Raw genomic sequence first — 13,373 nt, 5'->3', positions numbered from 1 at the left:
AGTCTTCAGGTCGTTGACACATCGACCATAGGGAATGAGGTCTTAGAAGTAGGAAGGAGCATAATAGAGTGGGCAGATGATATAATCAAGCACTTGGAAACTAGAAACCTTCCCACCTTCCGAGAGGAAGCAATGAAGGTCAGAAGTAGGGCGGCCCCGTCACCATGATAGATGGGACATTATATAGGCAAGGTTTTTTGACCCCATTGTTAAGATGCATCTTGAAGGAGGAGGTCGAATACGTTATGAGCGATGTGCATGAAGAAGTATGCGAAAATCAGTTAGGAGGAAGGTCATTCACTGCGAAGATCATGAGAGCAGGATACTATTAGCCCAACGCCCTAAGAGACGCAAAAGAATTCATAAAAAGATGTTTGAGTGCACACACCTGTCCCAAACACCCCCTGAAGAACTAGGTCGATAATCTCCCCTTGGCCATTCGTTCAATGGGGCATAAACCTAATCATTGTTGCCGTTGATTACATTACCAAGTGGGCAGGAGCTAAAGCAATGACAATAGTGATCGCCCAAAGCGCGATGAGGTCTTATGGAAAACAATAATATGCAGATTCAAGGTGCCACAAAGCATTATCTTCGGCAATGGAAATCAATTTGACTATGAACATTATCGCAAGTGATGTGCCAAACTCGGAATTAAGGTCAAATACTCGTCTCTAGGACAACTGCAAGCAAATGGGCAGGTTGAAGCAACCAACAAAACCATTGTTGGAATATTAAAGAAGAAGGTAGGCGATAGGAAAGGGACGTGGGTGGATGACCTTACTGGAATCTTATGGGCATATAGGACAATAGCAAAAACCTCAACGGGCGAGACACATTTTGCCTTGTCATATGAGAGCAAAACAATGATACCGATGGAAGTAGGATTGCCAAGCCATAAGATGAAAAGCTTCGACGTCAATGCAAATGACAAAAAGTTGGAAGAAAATTTGGACATATTAGAATAGGTGAGGAAAGATGCCGAAATAAAAATGGCAGCCTACAAAAGGAAGACGAAGCAGTACTTCAACAAAAGGTGAGACTGAGGTCCTTTAAATGGATGACCTAGTCCTAAAAGAAACCGTAGTAACTACAACAGAGGAAGAGAAACTAGGACTACGATGGGAAGGAACATACGTTGTGACAAATAGTTATCGCCCAGGAGCCTATTGTTTTAAAGATGCCACGGGCCATGAATTGCCCCACCCTTGGAAGGCTGAGCACTTAAGAAGATATTACATTTAATCCATGATGTATTAAGTTTGGTACAATAAATTAGTTGCATTAAGAAGCACGTGATTATGTTCTAAGTACTTTGCACATTTCTGTCAATTGGTTTACATTTGATTGTGTCTTGCTACTTCACACCCTTATTGCCAAGGTTACGAGGTCGAAGCTCCCTCCCACTACACTCTTATTGCCAAGATAACACGGTCGAGGCTTCCTCCTGCCACACCAATTGCTAGAGTTATGTGTGGTTGGTTAACCTTACCCTAACAAAAACATCCGAAAAGGTAGACGAGCCTAGTTTAGTGGTTAGGCGACTTCCTTGTGAAGGGAAAGTCATTGGGTAGAAACACAAATATTCAACGTTTCAATTGAACTCATTAGAAAAACAATATGGTCCAACTCAACGCAACAAGCACAACATAGTAACATAACATCCATTGAAACAACATTCATATCATTAAAATCAAAACACTTCCGCAAAAAAAAAAAAAAAAAAAAAAAAAATGCAGTCCACCAAACATATACAGTTTCTAGTTCCTAATACAAATATTTAAGAAAAATTTCAGGAGCTTTGAAGAGGGAAGGCGTCTGGTGCCCCTCCCAAGGGAATTGAAAATGTGATAAGTGGAAGAACTGGCTTAGATTGACTTCCAATCTAAGGTACAAAGGTCTATCCCAGGATGATTAAGTAAGAGCAACCTCGCTCTGAGAGCTACCTGACTCGACATTCAACTCGGTCACCTTCGCTTTTGAGTTTGACAACTGCTTTTTATGAGATTCCAGGATTTGATTTAGTAGCAAGTAATGGGGATCATGCTGCTTAAGTTCTTCTTTCACTGCCGCTAGATCTTGTTCTACCATGAGTTTCTCACCTTCAACTATGCTTAGTCGAGTATTGGCTTCTCGATGACCTTCTTCGGAGTTTAGCAAGCGAAAGACATAGTCAGTCTTTGCCTCATTCAATTCTTCAATGTCTGTCTCCATTTGGTTGAGGTGGGCAACCAGGTTGTCTCGTTCCATTCCACTATCTTCTACTTCGCGACGACAATGGCTAGCTTCCTCCAGAGAACTCACCAACTCTTATTTAAGCAAATCAACTTGGGTAGACAAGGAGACTACTTTGTTCTCAAGTTTACAAGAATGGGACTTAGCAAGAGATAACTCGCCAGCCATCTCCTCTTTCTCGGGTCAGGCAGCAAGGACAATGCTATGAGCACTATCGATAAAAAAATGGCATGGATTGATTCTCTTCCTCCAACTCAAAGCAAAAGAATACTTCGAAGGTTATGAACCACGAAGTGAAAGGCCTCTTCTCGGCTTGCACGGGAAGGCCGAGAGGAACTGGTTGGGCGAGAACCCGACGAACCCTAGGGATCAAGGACTCTAAAGGAAATGCTAGTAAAGCTTGCTGAGGTAGGAGTATCCTGAAAAGGCAAAGGCAAAACGCTGAGAGGATTAGAGAAAATGGGAGCTGGAGTGCTTGTGTTCATTCTAGCCTGTCGATCAAAGGTAACTCTGTGTCACCCTCTTGAGTAGGTGATACCTGAACGAGATCAACAAGAGGATTCCTCATTGGGAAAGTCAAAGAGGGTTCACCACCCTCGGCGGGGGAAATGCTGAAGGGTGGAGAGGGAATTGACACCCTACTTCCATTGGCAAGAGATATAGTTGGAAAGACGAAGGGCATCTTGTGGGTGACCCCACCCTAGATGGTCGAGGCGAGTGGTGAGCCAGAAACAATGGTTCCAGCCTCTGCCAATAGATCTTCAACATCCTATACTCGAAGGGATTCCCCAGAAGCATCAAAAGGAGGAAAGTTACTCGGCACGGTTGAAGGGGCACTGAGGAATTTGGTCCAAGGTCACAATGTTGTCACCCTCATCCAGATTACTGTAGTCACCTGTCTGCTGAGTGACTTTAGGGGGAACATTGGGTGACAAAGCAGCATTAGCCACTATCACCAACTCAAGATTAGCCTTAGCTTGAGCCATAAACTCGTCGTTGGAGTTGGTCGAAGGCACTAGGGGATGATTTGGTTTTCCTCTGCCACTCACTAGAGGTGGTGGCAAGGGCCCACCCCTTGTAGAACTAGACTCGTTTGAGGGTGCCACAACCAAACATGCTCTTCTGTTCTTTCCCTCTACTGTGGGCAGAGGGCCTCTTTTCAAACCAGTCATAGACAACAGGGCGCTCAAAAGTTCGTGACAAAAAAACGTGTGCCCTGCTGAGACCATCAAGAACCTGTCAATGTTGGAGGAAGTCAAAAAGAAATCTAACCAAGTGAAGTTGGCATTCTTTTCTACCCAAGTTTGTACCAATTAAAAGCGAGCCTCCTCTCAGGTAGAGAGGAGAGTCTCAAACCCGCGTTCATTGGGAACTGGAGACCATGAAGCCCTAATTGGGAACTCTTGATTCAAGGCCTCATCTACAGGAAACTCTCAACCATCACCTGATACAACGAAAAATTTCTTCTACCAATCATTGGCATGGGAGTATTTCTGTTCTAACTGGACCAATTTATTGCGAACCCTAAAACTACAAAGATTTCTATCCAAGCATTTGAACCCATGTAGAGAAAGGAATTTGCGAGCCATAAGGTCAGGATATTCATCACTTGTAGGCTCCAGCACTCGTTGCCGAAGTTTCAGCAAGCCATTAGAATCCGTCAGGCATTAGGCACATCACAATCAGGTCATACAAAGGGCAAATAAAGCCTCATCACAAACATGGCCATATATAAAGCAATAGAAACTATCATAACTCTCGAGTCAACTGCTCCACGACGCTGGTCAAATAGACCTAGAGCCATCGAATCTAGGATGTTGAAGCTATCCCTCACAGTGTCCAATTCGCGATAGGAAACAGTTAAGGACCATCGATGGCCCTCGAAAATCGAACGAGGGGCAGATCCCCCCCTCTATGGTGGGGTTAGCGACTGCCCCCTTGATGTGAGTAAGAAAATCGTAGGGTCGCAAAGAACTAGCACCACGAGATGAGGACGTGGGGTTGCCTTTAGAAGAGGCCATGGATTTATGAGGAAAGAAAAGAGAAGTAGTGAAGAAGTAGAGACAGGAATAAAGGAAGCCAAAAAGAGAGAAGTGAAAAAAAAAAAAGAAGTGAAAAAAAAAGAAAAGAGAAGTGTGCTGGAAAATAATAAATACACGACGGTTATAGGAAGTATGCGAAAGAGTGCAAAGATGAAACGACATTCTAACAAGGAGGCACAAAATGACAAAAAGCCCAAATAACGAAGCTAATTACAAGTCTCATCATGGTGCGCGTGATGAGACGTCACAAGGTAATTGGAAGGGGCTTAATATCTAGGACCTATTGGGCCATACCACATGCCTGAATGACAACTCAGCCCAATAACCCAATCAATCGAGAACCTAGTCCATCTCAAATACCATAGATTTATTCGGATAAGAAAAGCCATCAATTTATTTGGAATAGGCTAAGCCCCCAATAGCCGGAGGTTTAAATTTCAAATAATATATGAGATACTTAATCGACTAACAACAGAAACATCGTGAACTCTATTTATATCATCCAGGTATGACAATGGAACCTATATGATTCATTGGCTAGAGAGATATATATTTTTTGTTATTACTAACTTAGGCATCAAAGGCATTCCCTCGAACTACCAAACTGCATACTTGTTTGGTTGTAGGTGATCGTGTGTGAGAAGCTGCGGAACACGTCCTCAACACTATCCAACTTTTCATTTTATGTTTTTAGCATCTCTTTCGTCTATTTTTCTCCAAGTTTGCTAGAAGGAAGAAATCCAAACTAGCAACATCCAAACGTTCCCCTTTTTAGGTCCTTCATTTTTCCTTCATAGCCTAGCCCAACAACCTTTTCACCAATTGGGCAAATTCTGGCCGAAGCCATTTCACTGCCCACTCCTCCCAAGCCCAATGTTCTTTAGTTTATAATCTAGATAATTTAACGTCTCGTCTTCTCCCATCAACTGCATCAACTAAAGCCAATGTCATGGGTGGAAAGAATAGGTCATTAAAGTAGTTGAAGAGGGAAGCGATCGGGGAAGGCTGGAAACATTCTTGGAGGTGAAACGGTGGGCAGCAAGTGTTTAGTTAAACGGGGCGCAGTGATAAATGAAACAGGGAGTTTCTGGAAGAGATAAGAGTGAGTACGTGTGATGAGTGAAATGGGGCATATTGTACATTTTAGTTAAACGGTGCATTTTGTTCAAATGTTAGTACAAAAGACCACAGGAATGGGCTTAATAGGTATCTGAAGTGTATTGTATGAATCGATTGGAGGTTGAGTTTTTCCTCGAAATAAAGCTCAGTGTTTTCTCTCTTTTATTTCTAGTTCTTGTTCTTGTTGTCGTGCATCTCCAGAACTTCCCTAGTAGTCAGTATTAGAGAGGGAGATCCTCTCATGGCTGAAGGTACTCGAGGAAATTCTTTGAAGGCCTACCAAGAAATGAACCAAAAGCAACAAGAAGCTATGCAGCAGCAACTAGATGATCAGCAACAATCAAAACATGTCATCTCTGACAGGTTAGATCAAATGATTGATATAATTCGGACCTTGCTTGAATCTAGAAAAATGTTAATGTGCCGATTTGCACAGCCTATGTCCATTTCTCCAACAGTTTTACATATTCCGGTTCCAACAAATTTCACAAAACTACCATCCATTTCTTGGAGTTATAAAAGGGTATTAAGTTGATGATTTTTCTTTTTCCATGCACATATTTGATGAACCTCATCTTTGTTCCCTTTGTCACCTTGCTTAGTTCCCCTCGAAAGCTCACCATTCTTTACCTTCTCTACCCTCTTAGACCACCCCTTCCCCCTTCGTAATTAGAGATCTCCAAAAAGCGACAATGGTTGTTCGTACATTACTGTAACAAGTGTGCGCTGCTTTCCTCTATTGAATGATTCATGAATTCCTTACTACCCATCGACCTTAACATTGCATTCACTATGGACAATAGCCATTTCCACTTCATGCTTGGTTTCCTAAAATACAATGATCGACCCTCCTGGAGCGCTCAGTGACAATGGTGGCCTTAATGTACAATGTCATTGATTGGGGCAGGGGGCGCATTCTTTACTATTTGTAAATAAATAAATAAGGCTCAAACACGTCACAATTTATCGAAAATTCTCAAAGATTTCCTCCCTCCATCTCTTGGATGGGAAAGCAAGCATTCACAGAGATACGCTATGTTTATCTGTTGGCAATGCCCAAAATACAGTTGACTGAAACTTGACCATCCGGATTTACAACGTGAAAACCGGCAATCTCACCGTTGATATATATATATATATATATATATATAAAGAAAGCTTGAATAAGTAATCTGGACCCTGAAATAATCGACAATATCTCTGAAATGGGTGTATATACTACACAATTCACAACTCATGTAATGGATTCTCTTCATGTTAACCAAAAGGGAGGAAAATCCTATATCCCATTAAGACCAAGAAAAAAAAAGAAAGAAAGAAAGAAAGAAAGAAGAAGAAGAAAAACAAAACAAAACACAACTACTCAAATCCATTCAACGTGTTTTTGTTTTAAAGTACAGTAAAAAATAATTAAAAATATATCAAATAGAAGACACATCAGGTCATTATTCTGCATCTGAGACCTCATCTTCATCTTCCTCCAGGATGTAGACCAAGGCACGTTTTCTTGCAGCAAAAACACAAGCAACACCTCGGGATGCTGTTACAATAGGTTTCAATGTCAAGGTCAGGACACTAGCACAACTCATTTCAACATATCTACAACAAGGTTTATGTAACTGTCTAGGATCCAGTTTAAAGACACTGAACTTTCTTCTATGCATATATTCCCAATACTAGTTATCTTTGAGGTCAGATAATTGTCACATATTGATATAATAACTTCAAATGAGAAACTGAGGTTGCAACAATTTTGCTAATTCTTCAGCTTGAAAAGGTGAGTGCACGAATGCTTTACCATTTACAAGGTCTTGAGTACACTTCCTGTATGCACAATAACTTTTCTCTTTCTAATGAAATTTTCTCCCAGAAAAATACACTTTGCCCCAACTATAACTCCAATTCCAATTTGGCCACCAAACTATCAAATTTATCATTTTACCCCAAAACTACCACTTCCCTTGCATTTTAAAATTCAGTCATTAAAATCACATCAGGTTACCAGTTTTCCATCCAATGGTAAGATCTTAACAAATGGTTAAATTGTGATTTAAATTTCAATAAATAACAACCCTAATGCTTTGTTGGTCAAATTACAACAGCACTAGTTTGAGGGGGTAAAAGTCAATTTTCCCAATTTCTTATTGCTTTATATGTCTGTGTGTTAAAACTTTAATGATGAAGAAACGAGGTATTGGTCAAGTACAGAGGATGTATACACAAAAAACTCCTAATAAGAGACTGAAAAAAGAGTTTAAAAGTCCTGACAACTAGAGATAAAATGACTACGCAATCAATGATAAAGGTTTCAAGGAAAACAATCCTTCATATCTCCCAATGTCTTTCCTTATCTCGAAGCTCTAACAGATTCTCTCTCAAAATACAACACAAAGCATCCTGAGATAATCTTGCACAAAGCGTCTCTCTCGAACAACTGAACCTTCATTTTCAACAGGCCAACATTTCTTACAGGCTGAATTGTCCCACCCCCATATGGCCAATTAAACTCATTAGACTCCACCCTCCCCCAAAACTTCATATTTTGCATCCGCCACCAGTGGTCCAGTCTAAAGAAATTGGTACGCTCATCTGCCTAATGCCTAACCATTTCCCCAAGAAAGCACGGTTGAACCACATCAAATTGTGAGCCCCCAAACCTCCTTCCCACCAACACTGGAGATCACACTTGAGACCACTTTACCATATGAAATCTCAACTCCCCCGCACCACCCATGAAGAATAGGTAAACTCTATGGTTTTAAAGTACTCTCCTATTAATGGTGAATTAGACTTTGATATTATTGAATATGTAAACAATACGTACATAAAAATATCTCAAAATATCCATACATACATACACACATGTTAAAAAATACTCACACTCATGCTCATAAAAGGTACACACATACAATTATAAAAAAAAGTAGAGCATACACATACATACAGGACGCACATAAGCACACGAGAGATTTATATCAATAGTCAACATAATTAATTCATCATCATGATCAGTTTTTCCACTAAATAGAACCCCTACCAGGGTTATTGTTCTTCACAAAATTTAAAAAGCATAATAAACCAATACAAAATGAAAAAGACTCACTGCTAACTGCCAAGGGAGCAATTACAGAGTGAGGGATACTGCGAACCTTTTCATTCTCCATTTGCAGGTAGACAACAGAGTCCTGCACATAAAAACCTTCAGAGAACTTGGTTGTTTACAAAAAAGAAGCTTAAGAAAATAATCAAGAAAGAGCAGCAAGGAATGAAATTTAAATGTTCTTACAAAAAAAATTAACACATGCACACAAGTTCAGCAACCACACAAATAAGGAATAAGTTGAGAGAAGACAAATGAAATGCTTGACTTGAGAAATTTTTATTAAAAAAATGTAAAAATAAAGCAAATTAAGATGAAATAATTTTCGTTTCTAAAGGAACTAGCTGTTAGCCAGCATAGCCTGGAAAAAGGAGCTGTCACATTTTGGGGACAGAAGAGGTCAAATAAATAAAACACAGAAATCCAAAGAGAGCAAATTTACAAAAGTTAGACAGTTGGCAATGATATGGAAAAACTACAAATTCCGCACCAAACCTGCAACACCAACAACATTTTAAAGTGGAAACGAGGATGAAACAAGGGACCTAGATTACCTTTAGTTGGTGCAACATCCAATAGTCTAGACTAGTAGATTGTGAGATAGATACAAATGGAAGGTCACTTGCTTGTACAATCATCATACAGGCATCTCCAGAGCTTTCAGAAGAGGTATTAGTTTCATTTAATAACAAAACAAATTGACTTTCCTGTTTATACAAAATGGGTTAGACAACAACAGAAAAATCTAAGCCAAAAGACAGCAGATGGTATATCTTGGTCTTCACCTTATATAAGGAAAGATCCACACAGTGATAACCGCCAGGAACGCACAGCAATACAATTTCCAATGAAGTATAACCCTTCTTGACATTCATCAAGTGATTCATAAACCCTCTTGCTATGCCTACACAATTCGCAATCTCTGGGAAAGACTCATCAGGTATTTGGAAAGATATATAATCAATACACCTATTTTCACGAGTCTGATAGGCCGAGGTGGCATGGGAGGCGTCCTGCAGACATAAGAAATGAGACCTTAGAATGCAGAGTGATATTCATTCATACAACTAAGCATAACTCATTGCTGCGATTGTCTACAGTTCATATAGTCTAGAGCTTATTGAGGTCGTCACTCGAACACACTTAACAATCTATTATGCTCTCAACAACTATATTGTTTTTTCCAAGGGTGAATTTATAATTTTAAGAAATTAAAAAGGTGCACATGCATGCACGCACTTGTATATCATTTTTTCCATTGGTGAATTTAATATTTTGTCAAATCTCACTTTCTGTCCTCTTCTTTTTTTTCTGTCCTCTTCTTGAACCCAAACAACTTTGTAACACCTAGCCATCATAACCTCTAAAGCAATATAACTCCAACACATGACACCACCATTCCAACACAAAATTATCAGTTCCACTCCAATGACCATTTCAATTTGTTTGTTGGGATTGAAAGTATCAGTATTAAAACAATCCAACAAATAGTTTTATGTATATAAATTCATCAACACAATAAATTTCTTGAATATAACAAATTTAACCGGACGTTAAAGTTTGTTAATACTTAGACTTCAAATATAAAACAGAATTACTGATAACCGTTTGCATGAAAATTTGGCAAAACTGGTGCTGAAATTTATCAAAATGTCAAAAGATAATTTATGATAACTGTCTCAAGCAAAAACAGCCATTCCAAGGGGAGAAAAAAGGGGATCCAAAAAACTTGTTCCAACCTAGGAAATAAGCTCGTGAGCTAATAAGCTTATTTCACAGTCGAGACATGAAAGACTTCCATTCCCATGTTAATCCTAGACATAGATTGCTTCTTTTGGTGTGAAGCAATGTCAAACCAAGCTGAATATGCTGAGATGAGTGGAACATACCAGAAACGGACTGGAATTTTTTTTTTGATCAGGCTTTCTCAGAAACGGACTGGAATTTAAGCAAGATGGAACAGGGGATTGGGCATTTTGGGTTGCTTGGCAGTACAACGCATTTGCCATTCTGGCCAGAATGATGCAGAATTAATAACTTTGCATTAACAGTGCCCTGCCACAGTGAGTTTTAGCCACCGGCTCTAGAAATCAAATGCTTGCGATTTGGCCCGATTCTTGTAAAATTTGTCAACTCTAGAATTTTTTCAAGTTCGTAATAGGGTACACAAATTGTGTATCCTAGGTTGCGACCAACATCATAGAACCTAGATGCTGTTTTATCAGCTGATTTTTTTTATGGGTACTATTATCAATCACTGAATAATCATGCAGTTTTAACACTAACAATGTGACATAGAAAACACACAGCACAGTACCTCATAGTACGATATTGATGCAGGGACAGGGAAAGAGGTAGGTGCTGGCGACGATGGAAGAGGGAACAGTGGCAACAGATTCTCACAAAGTATCTTTTCAGATATTGTACAGTGAGGCATCTGAAAAGCTTCACTGAAACTGAAATAATGATATCATTAATAAAGTAATTTAAATTGATGTAAATTAGAAAAATATTACTCGAAAGAGATGAATTTCTGTGTATGTCAAAATATGTAAGAAATAGTAGTCTACATATTTATCTATAAGAGGGGGAAAGGGTTGGAGAAAAAGAAAAGATTTTAGATCATGCTTTCAAATTTGATTCAAGCAACAAAAGTCTAGCCAGTTTTTCTTCAATTTTGTTTATGCTCTGATTTTCAGAATCTTTGGCTTTTCCTGTTTCCCCTTCTTTTTCTTTCATTCTTTTCCATCCTAATAACATTATCACTTGAAAATATTTAAAAATGGTGTTCAGAACTCATTACTACATATTTTTATGCTTTGGAAACTAATACAACCTGCAATTGTGATTCTGTACTAAAAATTGACTTTATTAGAATTTACAGAATCAAAACAGCACTAATTGATTGATGACATACTGGAACAAAGTTCTCTTTGGTTTCGGAAGACGTTAGAGCATTGCGCTGGGGTCCATTTTCCCCTGCTATCTTGATTACAACTACACCATTTAATATTAAAAGAATGAAGAAGGGAATACCTAGACTCCATCAGCTGAAATTCTTTAGCTAGCGTCCTTCGCAGATATTCGCAATCCAAAAATCCCCCAAAATTAACTAATTCCTTAACTCTCTGCGTTGTTTCCCTGAAGCATTTAGACATCAGATTGCTTGAAGACTAACATTGACACTGCAAATACATATTGACATATTTGAAAGGTGTGCATGTAATCATGTCCACACATAGAATGGCATCAAAATGTAAACCAATTTTAGAGAACCAATGCCAAACTGTAGTTCATCTGGATTTCATTAGAGAAGTTGAAGAGACTTTCGCAGTTCCTATGTAATATAAGAGCATAGTTGTCCAATAATATATTTTTCTAGGAAAATTATGTGATTGACCGTGACCCTTGCTTCCATTTGGTATAAAGACCATAGTATAATCAAATTTTTCTATAAGCAGTTCAAGAAACTCTCTGATGCCCCTTCTTGTACATGCTCATCAATAATCTTGATCTGGTTCACACACAATATGTAATACCCCAATTCCACATTAGTTTCTAACAACATGAAACTGGGCTTTATATGTCATTTTATGGAATCTTCAAGTTGACTATTTTTTTTTTTTGTTATGGCACAAATGTGGCTAGTGCTACCCAAGGATCGTTATATATGGTATTAGGGCCAGGTTAGACAGTTAGCCATGCGATACTGGAGTATGGCCTTGACAAGCGCCTCAGGAATTTAGGAGAGTTAGTAAAACCCCAGTCCCACATTTTTTTTTTTTTAACAAGTAACACCTCAGTCCCACAATGGGAATATGGCTAACCTACATTTTTTTATCGACACCAAGTGTCTGGGAAAAGTCCCAACTAATCTCGATGGTGCATAGGTCTGAGCAAGGAGTTTCCCAGAAATGCACCTTGGATAATTCAAGAGAAAAATCCTCTAGCATGCTGGCCCCAAAAGTGTTTTGGGATGAGGTTAAGTCTCACCTTGGCTACATTGAGGAAAAACTAGGCTTTCTAAGTGATTATAGGGAAGTTTCAAATTGACTAGTCTTTTGGGGTTATAGCAAAAATGTGGCTAGTGATTCTCCGGATGTGATTGACTGTGACCTTTCCTTCTACCTGTTGCTATGGGTGGAGCAAATCCCATCCAGTACAAAGACCATGGTATAAATAAAATTTAAGTAGCGCAAGCAATTTTCCAATGCCCCCCCATCTTTAACATGTTCATCAATAATCTTGATTTCCATCTTGTGTACTTGGACTATGCATATTCTTTTTTTTGATAAGTAATATTAAATTTTATTAATGAGAAGAAGGCATAAGCCAGGTACACTGGAAGTATACATGTGACTTGGACTATGCATATTCTATTAATACAATTGTTTACTTATCAAAAACAAAAATAATCTTGATTTGATTTGCACACAGTATCAACCTCAAATGACAACACATGCAACTGCCTTGCAAGTATTAGCCAAGCTGAAATTATCACATGCACAAAAATAAGAGATGAGGATGTAAATGCCAAATGTTCAACTTACAATTCAATTTCGATATCACAGTCAACTTCAGATAGTTCCAGTAACTGTTTGACAGGATCTTGATCATATAAAAACCTCAAAAATATTACAAGAAGTTCACTGCCAAAATCATAAATAAATAAAATGACCCCCAAAAAATGTGTCAATAACCTTAAGAAATCAGAAGGAAACCAGAGAGGTGTACGGTGTACCTATCATAAGGTAGAAGCTGATCGCTGGGTTCTGACATTAGTAGCTTTATACATTTTAAAAGCCAATTGAAGAAATTTGAAAACTGAAAAAAAAAAAAAAAAAAAAGGAACGAAGACATCAGAAATACATATTCAC

General features: G+C 38.8%; 1 protein-coding gene and 1 long non-coding RNA gene across 3 annotated transcripts in view; one reads left to right on the top strand and one right to left on the bottom strand.

Annotated features, from left to right (window-relative positions):
* The first annotated feature begins 5,220 nt into the window (after positions 1-5,220).
* Positions 5,221-11,171, top strand: LOC122276281. The gene is made up of 2 exons (XR_006228819.1): positions 5,221-5,759; positions 10,837-11,171. It is a non-coding gene; the product is annotated as an uncharacterized LOC122276281 (long non-coding RNA).
* The window catches only part of LOC122276280 (anaphase-promoting complex subunit 4), a 26,702-nt gene continuing 19,889 nt past the window's right edge, over positions 6,561-13,373 (bottom strand). The window contains exons 12-19 of one of the 2 annotated variants that reach the window (XM_043085876.1): positions 13,238-13,320; positions 13,047-13,145; positions 11,533-11,637; positions 10,814-10,952; positions 9,282-9,509; positions 9,051-9,203; positions 8,546-8,581; positions 6,561-6,936 (exon numbers count right to left, since the gene is read on the bottom strand). In XM_043085876.1, the coding sequence (XP_042941810.1) occupies positions 6,760-6,936; positions 8,546-8,581; positions 9,051-9,203; positions 9,282-9,509; positions 10,814-10,952; positions 11,533-11,637; positions 13,047-13,145; positions 13,238-13,320 (1,020 nt within the window). In that variant the 3' untranslated portion in view covers positions 6,561-6,759. Of the gene's footprint in view, positions 6,937-8,499; positions 8,582-9,050; positions 9,204-9,281; positions 9,510-10,813; positions 10,953-11,532; positions 11,638-13,046; positions 13,146-13,237; positions 13,321-13,373 lie in introns of both variants that reach the window. The other variant, XM_043085877.1, reaches the window with a different exon arrangement.

Source organism: Carya illinoinensis, chromosome 9 (genome assembly GCF_018687715.1).
Source record: "Carya illinoinensis cultivar Pawnee chromosome 9, C.illinoinensisPawnee_v1, whole genome shotgun sequence".
Lineage (NCBI taxonomy): Eukaryota > Viridiplantae > Streptophyta > Magnoliopsida > Fagales > Juglandaceae > Carya > Carya illinoinensis.
This window is presented reverse-complemented; position numbering and strand designations above follow the sequence as displayed.